At 50.0% G+C, this 12392-nt stretch overlaps 1 protein-coding gene across 1 annotated transcript in view; it reads left to right on the top strand.

Annotated features, from left to right (window-relative positions):
- The window catches only part of LOC116948311 (nidogen-2-like), an 86762-nt gene that overhangs the window by 55012 nt on the left and 19358 nt on the right, over positions 1 to 12392 (top strand). Inside the window, exons 13-16 of the mRNA XM_032964854.2 lie at positions 4664 to 4807; positions 6275 to 6403; positions 7303 to 7536; positions 11256 to 11425. Coding sequence (XP_032820745.2) covers positions 4664 to 4807; positions 6275 to 6403; positions 7303 to 7536; positions 11256 to 11425 — 677 coding nt within the window. The remainder of the gene's footprint in view (positions 1 to 4663; positions 4808 to 6274; positions 6404 to 7302; positions 7537 to 11255; positions 11426 to 12392) is intronic.

Genomic DNA, 12392 nt, shown 5'->3' with positions numbered 1-12392 from the left:
CGCACCAACTGTTGTCACCTTCTCACCAAGCTGCTTGGTAATGGTCTTGTAGCCTATTCCAGCCTTGTGTATGTTTACAACCTTGTTCCTGACATCCTTGGAGAGCTCTTTGGTCTTGGCCATGGTGGAGAGTTTGGAATCTGATTGATTGCTTCTGTGGACAGGTGTCTTTTATACAGGTAACAGGCTGAGATTAGGAGCACTCCCTAATCTCAGCTCGTTACCTGTATAAAAGACACCTGGGAGCCAGAAATCTTTCTGATTGAGAGGGGGTCAAATACTTATTTCCCTCATTAAAATGCAAATCAACTTATAACATTTTTGATATGCGTTTTTCTGGATTTTGTTGTTATTCTGTCTCTCAATGTTCAAATAAACCTACCATTAAAATTATAGACTGATAATTTCTTTGTCAGTGGGCAAACGTACAAAATCAGCAGGGGATCAAATACGTTTTTCCCTCACTGTCACATGCAATCACACCATCCTCTGAGGTGTGTTTTACTCATTCGGCTGCCATACCGTCGTTTGTCTGAGTTTATAGAGAGTTGCAGCCAATCGTAGGCGGGGGGGGGGAATGTAACATCTTGAGAAGCTGGTTTTATTTAAGGGTCACTCACACATGGATTCTAACTGAGGGTTCCAACAGCGTTGGCTCATTGGTTTGGCGTGCGTATAATTTTCCCAAGGCACCAGTCACCTCCCATCTAGGAATATGGTATAAACCTCGATGGCATTGTTAATGGGCCACATTAGTGATTGCATTTCCAATACGGAAATTCTTTGACATCCATGTAAGAAATGTAGAGTGATAGAGTGGTGGTGTGGATCTCACTAAAAGCGCATTTTCTCCGATGATCACGAAAGATTACTTTCCCGCGCTATAATAATTGTCTTGGATGCCGATCGGAAAAGCGGATTAATTTTCGCGCCGTCAAACTCACGGTGACGAGTCTTACTGTACCGTGCGTTTTGACGCAGCGCTGCGGATCGTTGTCAACAAAGCTGGGCTCAGATTGGCCACGTGCCTTGAGAGCACGCTGCCACCACTGCGTCGTTCACTATTTTTTTTACTTTATTCAAAGGGATTTTCTTGGCGATTACATGTCCCAGCCGGCCTGTGCACATAACAAAGAACAACATGCAAATGAACACAAATGCAATCAACATATCCATTTATCACATACGATGAACAAGAATGCCAGACACCAACGATGCAGCGGTGAATGTAACTATTACTTAAAATTATTTGTATTTTACCAGGTAAGGCCCACTGAGCTATATTGATCTTTTTTAGAAGCGTCCTGACCACAAATGGTAGCTCAACCAATTGTCTTATCATGTAGAAATGTATATCAGGCAAATAGTCTCAACGAACGTTTCTAAATGTGGAGGGAAAAACCGGAGGACCCAGAGAAAAATTCACACGGCCACAAGGAGAGAGCCATGCAAACTTCAAATGTCCAGGTTTCAGGGTTGGGATCGGACCCATTGCGGCGCCCCGTATAGAGATGGCAGAACAACACTGGTACACACAGACACGCACCCACAACCTGCAGCGGAGTAACTTGCAGATGGAAGTCGGGGCGATTGCCAAAATCATGAACACAGTATGTCCTTGCCAGTACGTCGGATTCAAATAATGAACATCACGCCGGTTAGCCAATACATATGTAACGTTGGAACAATATTCCATGTTTACTGGTTACGCACTGTGCAATGATACTGCTCGTCAGTTATGTAAGCAACCGCACATGCTTGCAAGCTGTATACAGAGTTTATACAATATGTATGTGGTAAATACTCCGCCTGTCTCTTAGGTTTACCTTCACTGTGTGTCAGGCTGATATCAAGGCAGAGACATTCATGCAAAGATAGAAGCAATGGGCCACTGATGCCTTCGCAGGCGTTATCCGTGGTTCAGCATAGCAACCCAATAATCGTGCCCTAATGGAGGCTGCACTTCTGAGGTACAAAAGCAACTGGTACATGTCAAAGGAAGAAGAAGCATCTCCTTGGGAAACCAGGACAAGTGACAACCCCCTATTTCCCCAATCCAAACGGTGAACAGGTTCGACTTTACTCGGCTTCCGAGGTCTGAGAAGATAGACCGAGCTTTCAGTCGGCTAGCTTCCTGTGAAAATAATAACCACGGGAAGTCCATTGCCAAATTGTTGTGTCTTCTGCCCTTTTTGGCATGAGATTAAAAGAAAGTTTTTTTTATAACAATTGTTTTTTGGCTTGCCTTCACGTGCCGAAGCAGCAAGGGTGCATTTATACCGAATTAATAAGGTAATTTCCATTTCCAAACGATCACAAGGAACTTTTAATTGCATACCAAGCTCAAAAGGTAGTGCAATGAGGCGAATGCTGGCTCGTTTAACAGGACACGGCCCACCTGCACAGGTGCGCTTGTTAAAATCACACACACGAGCCCCCTCACCGCACGAAGGCTCGCTGAACAAGGACGTGAACATTCCGATTGTTTTTTTTGTTTTGCCCTTTGCCTCGCCCCCCTTTGGAACGTTCCCAGATTCCCACCGGCTGGCGTCTGACTTTCAGGTGGAGTTTAATCGCAGGCTGTGCTGTTGCCGCGCACCTTAGCTGTTTCTTTTTTTATTTGCACCAACACACCTGCGCTTTGACGTTTCCCCATTCATAACCGAGCGAGGGGTTGGGGGTTGGGGCGCACTGTTTCGTGCCGAGCGCTGTGGACACAGAATTCGATTCCCAGCCATGGCTAAGATCAGCGACGAGTGATATCTAAACCGGTCCTGGACACCCTCACAACAACAACAACAGCAGCAGCCTGCCATTCGCCACGAAGTGAAGGGTGATGCCACCACGGTGCCTATGCCAGGCTAGGTGCACCTTGAGGCCACGTGAAATATCCAAAGTTCACTGGCATGAGAACCCAGGTCATTTGGGTTAACTGAGATGACTGGCAGATGCACCACCTGTGCTCCCTACTGCACCAACTTTTTAGTTGCTCCGCTCGCTGTTGTGAGCGTCGTTTCTCCGCTGTTGTTGGGGGTATCTGCTTCCAACTACCCAGTAGCAGCGTCACGCAATACCCGCACTGCACGACATGGTGAAATATCTTCGCTTGACCATCGTGAATGACACGACGCGGGGAGGGCATTGTCCATAGGTTGATTGATAGATGCCTGTGGATTATTACCGCGGTAGAAATCCTTTCAAGCACGGTGATCCTGTGGACGAGCATCACAGTTCCTATTGCCTGCAACATTTTCCGCGATTTAATGTAGTGGAAAAAAAAATGTGGATAACTGCTGGATATTATGATGACATTTCTCCACGATTCCTGTTATCCACAGCATTGTGGATACTAATAATAAAAATACTACATTTTGTAACATATTTTACGGGGAAAACTATGAAGACGTAGGGCAGCATAGAATAGGGGTTTCCGCAGAGCCTAGAACTCACATGGGTAATAGAAGTCACAGGTGATGGAGTCAAACATAAGAGTGCTGCTCTCTCATTATTATATTATTAACCAAACAGAGGGCTCTTAGAGTGGAGACGTGAGAGTGGGTTATGTAAGGAGTAGCAGGGATTCTTAGGGAAACTCGCGATGGCAATCGAGAGAGAGAAAGAGAACACTGTGAATAAATAATTGTCCCTAAATAGCATGTTTAACCAAGCGTTTCGAGTTGTTATGGAAGAGAAAGCTGAGACCAAGGCGCTCAAATATAAAGTTGCACAAACTTGTATCACGTTGAAGACCCTTATTTACATGGTAATATGACATAACAATTCACCGACTGTTGATGTTTAACAAACTCTGATGAGTAATTGTAAGGCTCTGTTTATAGCAATGTTTAAGGCAATTGCCCTTCTGAGGCGGGAGAGAGACAGAGAGGGAAGCCGGGCAAAGTCATTCTGATATACTGGAGTCAGAAACAGCTTTTTCACTCTGCGATTGCTTGAAAAGACTGTTCAAGAAAAGTATCTTTAGGCTGTTATTCTATGCTACTGACAGAATAGCGCCTGAAAATATATATGCGGTATAATAACCCATTATTATATGTGACCTTCAAGTAGAGAGTGGTAAATATGAGTGCGCGTTCTTTTAAGTTAAATTCCCCAAACTTTTTGGGAGGTAATCTGCCCCCGGTTTTCTTCTGTCTTTTTTCGTGAAATATGTATGCATCCAATCTGCAAGTAAAACAAAATACCGGCTAAATGATCGAGCAGCGTCGTTACAGCAGATGCCCGGAGTGAAAAAGGGACATTAAAATGGGACTCGGTGACAGCCGCCCCTTGAAGGGAAATTGGATAAAATATGGAAAAGTAGAGCAATGTAACTGACATCAAAGAAGACACGTGATGTGTTCTATCGCAATATGCATGTGTGTGAAACTCGGGCTTTTTAATGAACAAGAGAAGAGAAAGGTTGCCTTGGTCATGAAAGCGTTCCGTAGAGTTGCTTAACATTTCTTGTGAAGTGCATCGCAACAAGCAAGCAAATCCTGGAAAGAGCAGACGTCGACAAAGAGACAAAGACTCCAGGCTTAACCGAGTCAGGTCAAGCGCAGGAAGCTGCACGCACAGCGGTGCCCATTGCGTACGTGCGTCTCGTCTGCCAACTCAACCGCCACCCTCTCTGCCACCCCCCCCCCCCCCCCGACCACTTCAGAGCAAGCCCCCCCGAGCGATCCGTGCCGGGATGGCAGAAACAACTGTGCACCTCCAGACCGGGCCCGTTGCCTGCACGTGGGCGGAGAGGAGTTCACGTGCATCTGTCTACCCGGTTACTGGGGCAATGGCCACCGCTGCGACGGTACGAGCCGCGTGCTTCACGGCGGCGTCTCGCGGTCACTGTCTTGAGGCAGCTCCAGCTTCGGTTCATTTCGAGGGGTTTGCCAAACCCGTCCTGGTTTCACCCCCCCCCCCACCCCCACCCGAGGACGTCCTCCCTCTCCATGGGGAAATCTGTGAATATTCCCCAAGTGGGACCCTCAAAAGTCTGGGTCTTTTTTTGGTCAGTTACGTAAAAAAAAAAAGGGTAGGGCCACTCAGGTCGACGCACGTGGAGCTCTCTCCGCTCCCGGTTTTGTTGAGGACACTGCTCTCCGACGCCCATGTGGGTTGTGTCGTGTGTCGCTCGGCACGACGTCCGACGTTTCGCTTGCCGCGCTCGGAGCTTCCGCAGGATAACTGCCGGGAGCTTCTTCCGGAGCCGATATCAGCTCCTGGAAACCGCCGGACGTCGCGCCAAAAAATCTGCGGCACAGCCCGGCAACACGCGGCCGTGAGAGCAGCATGCGAGTAGAATGGCGAGACGTTCTACCTTTTGCCGGGGTCGTCTCCCGACCTTCGTTGTGCTACCTCGGAAGGTGGCGGCCCGAGAGCAATGCTGTGCCCTGCCAGCACCGTGCCGCGTGTGTGCGCGCACGTGCACCCTGAACGCGCAAGAGTTTTGAAACAGCCGGGAAAAATCCCACTCTCGGGTGAAATGGAAATCACGGTCTCCATCCAGGGTGAGCATTGCAACGGGGCTTTAAGGGGGAGACGAGGTTCCAGCGCGGTCCGCTGAATAGTTTATGTTGGGAAATAACCCGAATGACTACACTTCGCGTGGGGTCCTCCACGAAAAAACACGTGGCTGGGATGAGCACTGGACCCTGCGCCGATCGCAAATCAAAGCTTTTATGTCACGGACGATTGGCCTAAAAAAACGTGTCATATATTTTATTAACCAAAGGAAGGAGGCTGAAGGCAAAAAAAAAAGACTTTCATATGTGCAGTGTGTTGACTGATTATAAATAACGAATGCAGGAATTATGTTCCTTTCTGAAATGGTATGTAATAAAATATTTTACTCACACAGCCTTCTTTGGGATATACCCGAGATGAAAGTGCAGTAACCCCTGCTTATATTGCTTTTTCCCAACCAGCATACAATCGCCCAAGCATCAGCAGCAGCGATTGCATTCACGCCGCACACGCTTAATGTCACAGAGCTCTCCCTGTCTACGCGTGTGTCTGATTGTCTTAATTGACTTATTCACAGAGCATAACGCAGCGCGTGCCAGCTTGCATCCCATTTCACTCGTCATCAAGAGGCTCTTTAGAATGGAATTGCATTACGGCACTCTCGCATGAGGTTCCTTGTTTACCATCGTAGCAGGGTGAGATTGAATTAGCGCCACGTGCGACGATGTCTCCTGGCACCGGTTGTGGCTGATGAGCGTTGTTCCTTACCCCCCCCTTACCCGCTTCCCCCCACCCCTTGCACTCGTCTCAGACGTGGACGAGTGCGTGACGCGCGTGTGCCACAACGATGCCACGTGCCACAACACCCCCGGCTCCTTTGCCTGCCGCTGCAACCAGGGCTATGACGGGGACGGTTTTAACTGCGCGCCCATGACCACAGGTGGGGAGTCTACAGCATTCATATTCAGCAAAAACAACAGCCATCGTTCGTGGACTTGAACAAACGCGCCGTTATAGGACCGCAGAGCTTGGGTGATTGTTTGCGCCGGTTCGGGCCTGCCTTTTCCCCCCGCTTGTCTCTCGTTTTTTCCCCGCGTCTCCTTAAGATAACGGCCGCACGTTACAAATTCTACACCGTTTTGAGATACAATTTGCCTGACAGTTGTGCCATATATAATCGACGGGTGGCGCAGCACACAGAGCAATGAGCTGGCACTGCTGAGATCCTGGATTTGAATGAGGGCAACTGCTTGTGATTAAACTGAGTGCTCAAGTGCATGAAATTAGCTTCATCCTGAAAAGTCTTCTGGACTATGCTGGCTGAAATTAAGCATTTGCTTAGGTGGCTCAGTAATTGAGCGAGCGGCTGAGGGTTTACTCAGCCCATCAGCCTTACGGGATCGATCAAATAATTACTGCTTTGTCTCGAGGTCAACACTGGTTGTCCTGTGGATACGCCCTCCCCCACCATAGGAATGAGGAATTTCCATCACTGGCTCAGGGCTGGAAATAGAAGTTGAGCACCAATGCATCATAGCCTCAATGCTCATTTGAGCAAGAAATCATTGTGACTCTTGGCACGTACATTTGTACGTATGTACATAGTCATGCGGCGGGTAACAGCGCGTGCACGCGCGTGTGTGGGTGTGTGTTGCCTCAGCATCAAATGAGTACCTGGTGGCGGTGTTGTAAACACCGCCACTAGGCAGACAAATGTGGCCGGGCGTGGTTGCCGGTCACCGTTCCAGCCTACTCGCTGACCGCACTTTCCCCAACAGTCTCCTAGAGGCTATATGGAGGACCTTTGTCTTTGTGTCGCCCGCACGCGTCCCCACGCAGAGGCCCCGTCCCGGCAGCGCACGCCGTGCGAGCAGTGGAGGGACAGCGTCCTTGGCGCCGCCAGCCCCCGCGGCCCGCGCCCGCCCATCGTGGGCCGCTACGTGCCGCAGTGCGACGAGCACGGCGCCTTCCGGCCCGTGCAGTGCCACGGCGGCACGGGCAACTGCTGGTGCGTGACGCGCGACGGGCAGGAGGTGCCGGGCACGCGCAGCCCGCCCGGAGCCGAGCCGCCGTGTGAGTGCCCGCGGCTTGTTCGTCTTCCGCTTCGTTTGGCGCTCGCAGGGGAGCCGAGCTTGCACCGACCGATGTCGCGGTTTGAGCGTCGATTTTTAGCGACGTGGGTGGGGGGGTGGTTAGATCACCGCTTAAGTACAAATGTGTGTCGTAAACCCTCCTCCACCCGACATAGCCGTGATTGAACGAACGTGCCGATTTACTACTGCGGTGTGTTGCGGAATAATTGTCACGACGTTCAAGTGGGTACGGCGTTTCGCTGGAAGTTACACCCAGCAGGAATTCGCCAGTTGTCACAAATGCAATGTTTTTTTTTTGATTGGCACGTTTGTAATATTGTTGGAGAGTGTTCCACACACGTTTAACAATTGGGCAGTCTGCAGTTTTGCCGGTAATTACAACCAGGGCAATCAAGCAGTTGCCAGAAATATCACGTGACAAGTTTAATGATTGGCTTTGTCGGGTGGAGGAGGGTTTACGTCACACATTTGACTTGCATGACGATCTGACCCTAAACTCAATTATGAATAACTTCCTGCTTATGTATGTATGTTGACATACATATAGCCAACCATATTAATCGGAGGTGCGAAAACAATACGTCGTTAATTTAGTCGTAAATTTATTAATTGTGGTTTCCAGTGGTGGTTTGTTATTAGGGGCCTGTGGCGGTGGGCTCTACTTGGTGAAAAATATATACCTTACCTGCTCATTATAAAGATTGTAAACTGCTTGCTCCTCACTTGCACCCTCCCCTCCCCCACCATCCCCAACCCCACCTCCGTGAGTTTTCACACCGCACCAATATATTTACCCCAACGGCCACGACTGGCGGGTGGGGCGATGACTGAACATCTCCACCAACAGGAGCTTTAGTGCTACGAACAGACTGGCCACTTCGTGCACCGACGGGCAACTAAGAATAGCCCACAGTGTTCCGGTTGTCGCCAATCACAAACCACGGACCGCACAGCAACGTTGCCGCCAGCTTCGACCATTCGCGGCGGGAAGCGTTTCAGACGTTCACAAGGCTGCTCCTGAAGCCGCCCACTGGCTCGCTCGCCAACCTCGACGTGGACATAGAAACCTTGCTGATCAACGCTGCCCCCCAACCGCACCTTACGAAAGAAAGATGAAGTGCCGTGGTATCGTCATGGAACGTGAACCACGGCGTTTAAAAAAAAAAAAATCTCTGAACGTAATGAATGATAATGCCCCCTTTGTTTAGTCGGGAAGGCATCAGTGGCTGCCGAAATTTCGGATGAAACGTTTTCAGTTAACAAAGATCGTCACTGTAATTTACAATGCCCTTCATTTGCCCAGGAAAGCCTGAATCTCAATATTTTTTATTTTTTAAAGCCGGTGCTGCTTTGGCACGTCTGACCATTTCCATGAATAAGTGGCATGCGGTGGGAAACCGGAGCATCTGCAGAACACTCACATCTCCGCACAGATAGATTCTAGAATCCCTTGCTCTACGGACGCCTTGTAATGGTGGTCCTGCTTGTCAATGGTATTTGCCTCTTGGAATGTTTCGTCAGTTTCCTGTTGAGAATGTTTATGTTTGGAATGAAACCAGAGTAGTCGGAGAAAATCTGGTCTATTGAAAGGATGACATCAGCAATGGAGAGATAAAAGTGGCCAAATTGTGGTGCTGGCTACATGAACTCGTCATACAGCTTACCATGGTTACTTTAATATGATGAATAGCCGTCTGCTAAAAAACATTGGCCCCAAAAATATTTACGGAGATTTTTTTTCTTCTTACAATGCATAAATATAAAACATCAGCAATGCAGTTTCAGAAGACTGAGCTCATCATCATTCCAGGGATTATAAAATTGGTACCATTTTGTGAGCTACACTGCTCGGTGGAATATTAAAAAGAGGTTATCCCCCTGGATATGTTGGCACGTGCCATAGGAACGTGGAGTGCATGCTTCTCAGTCAGCACCAGCAATCGAGATGGATATCATTCATTACGTAAAATAAATTGGGTCATTAACATTGAACACAGTTGCTGCGCGCTCAGCATAAGAAAAGGTTGCCCGGTATTAACGTTCCCAAACGGGGATGGTTTTGTTAAGGTTGTATTATTCACGCAGAAGAGAAAAATACTTACAACAAAATTGCCCAAAGAATAATTCAAATAATTAGATCGGAATAAATAAATAAATCGCACAGCAGTCATTTAAGCTTTCATATTTTCCGCAGCGCAGGGCCATATTATTACGATGTGTTTTTTTTTAGTGTGCTCGCAGCATAATTCCCTACTCTCGACGAAACAATCGGTACCATCTGGTAGTTTTACACACACAAGTACGCCGCACTGCGTGCTTTGCGGCCCGGGAGACATGATAAATGCAACGTGGTCAGGGAAAATTGAGAGTAGGTGGGGGGGTTGAGGGTGAGGAGAGGCAGGGTGGGAACGAGGGGAGGAAATGTGCATTAAATCAAGCACTGCCCAGAAACACTTTTCTGCTTGCTATCGGCGAGGACAGCTGTGTTGTTTAATTTGGCTGGTGTCTGATTTACACGTCACCGAGGTGGTTGCTTGTGCAGCTGGCTAGGACTTCCCGTCAAACTGCGCTTTTTCGTGTGAGAATGTTTTCGTCCGATGGTGGACAGCAGATACTTTCTCATTAGGCCTTCGCTCTCGAAATAAATTGGGCAAGGGCCACTTTTAATTGTGATGGTGGCACTATAAACGTTGCGCGATGGTTTAATCTGCTCGCGCGCCACGTTTATGAAGTGAAAATGTCCCTCATACACATCGATCTACACACATGTATCTGCACAAAGACAACACAAAGATCCCCCATATAGCCTTCACTGACTCTCTGGGCAAGTGCTGTTAGTGAGCAGCACCTACGAAGGCCGGCACGGCACACGAAGGGGTGGGTGGCCAGCACCACGCCCGACGCCTTTGTCTTCCCCAGTGGCGATGTTTACACACTGCACCACGTACTCATTTGAGGCTGAGTCGACCAAGGGGAGGCCCAAAACCGGTTCAGATAATCGTCACCGGCATTGGTGGCCATTAGCGGGATTCGAACTCGGGTCGCCGGGTTTGTAACGCAGCGGGCTAACCACTACTCTACCGCTCTCCGCAAAAAAACACATACACACACTCAAACACACGTGGTCACGCCCGCTCGCATTCAAATACACGCACGCACACGCACGCACACACGCTCGCATGCACACACACGCACGCACACGCACACACTCGCACGCACACACGCACGCACACGCACGCACGCACACACTCGCACGCACACACGCACGCACACGCACGCACGCACACACTCGCACGCACACACACGCACGCACACACACACACACGCACGCACACACACACACGCACACACACACGCACACGCACGCACACACTCGCACGCACACACACGCACACACACGCACGCACACACACGCACACGCACACACACACACACGCACGCACACACACACACACACGCACGCACACGCACACACACGCACACACACACACGCACGCACACACACACACGCACGCACGCACACGCACACACACGCACACACACACACGCACACACACACACGCACGCACACACACACGCACACACACACACACACGCACGCACACACACACACGCACACACACGCACACACACACGCACACACACACACACACACGCACGCACACACACACGCATACACACACGCACGCACTGACGCAGGCCTCCCGACGAGCGCTCCGCCGGTGCTCGACCCGACGACTCGCCCCGTGGTCCACCCGGGCCCTCCCGGCACGCAGCTGCTCTACGCCCAGGGGCAGCAGATCGGCACGGTGCCGCTGCACGGCACCAGCATGCACGCGGGCGACGCCAGGATCCTGGTGTCCGTCCACGTGAGTAGCCGGACGCTCCACGCCGCTTGGCAACTCCTCGCCGCTCGTCCGCCCCGTCGTCCGTGATGCCTGGGGGAGCACGCAGCAGGCAACACGGGATAAGAGGTCGTGGCAATGGGGATGAGATCGCAGCAGCAGCAGCAGCAGCAATTGGAAGTGGGTTACGGCACAAAGAGACGGATGCAATTGGTTTTCGTTGTCGTCGTCTTCACAGTTGCTCAGCACAGGTGTAAAAGCGCCAAGGGGCCAGCAACAAGCAACACGGTGGTGCGTGGCTTCCGGCACCGCAGTGACACTCGTCCATCCACTGCCCGTCCTTTTGACAGCTTCTTAAGACCGATCCGACTTCGGTCTCTACAAGTTATAGCGTCTACAAACGATGAGAACGCCCATCAGTAGCGGAACGCTGTGCACGCAACACAGTGATGCTTTACGAAGAGCACTCCGCATCGTGCATTATGCCAAAAAAAAAACCATCAACAAGTTCCGGAATCATGAGAAGTCTGAGCAGTCGGTTGCATTCTGTCACCATGTTCTTTGATGCTGACCTCAGATGACAGGACCACAATGCAGTTCATCAGGAATTGCTGGTGCTTTCTGCGAAATTCACGAGGCCGAGTGTCTCCCACGTGCCGCGTATCCGGCCATGCGCAAAATCAATCGTTCCCCAGGAAGTTTCTCCAGCACATCATCGGTCGTCGACCGTGGTGGTCTTTATGCCCAAGGCATTGCACTTGAATGTGAAGAGTTGTAATAGATAACTAGAAAATACGTTTGTTGATTTCAGCAAGGTCAAACACAGCTGGCAAACGAGACGAAGGGGGAGCGAAGTCCAAAGTGGAGCAGTGCGAGCGAAGAAGCGGAATGTGAAGGGTTTTGAGCCGCACTGAGCGAGTGTGTTGTCGCGACCTGCGGTATGGTGGGCTAAACGCAGTGTTGATGAGAATAAACTGTCAGTCTGGCAGAC

This window comes from Petromyzon marinus, chromosome 33 (genome assembly GCF_048934315.1).
Source record: "Petromyzon marinus isolate PM22_M1 ecotype Great Lakes invasive population chromosome 33, UKy_Petmar_22M1.pri1.0, whole genome shotgun sequence".
NCBI lineage: Eukaryota > Metazoa > Chordata > Hyperoartia > Petromyzontiformes > Petromyzontidae > Petromyzon > Petromyzon marinus.
This window is presented reverse-complemented; position numbering and strand designations above follow the sequence as displayed.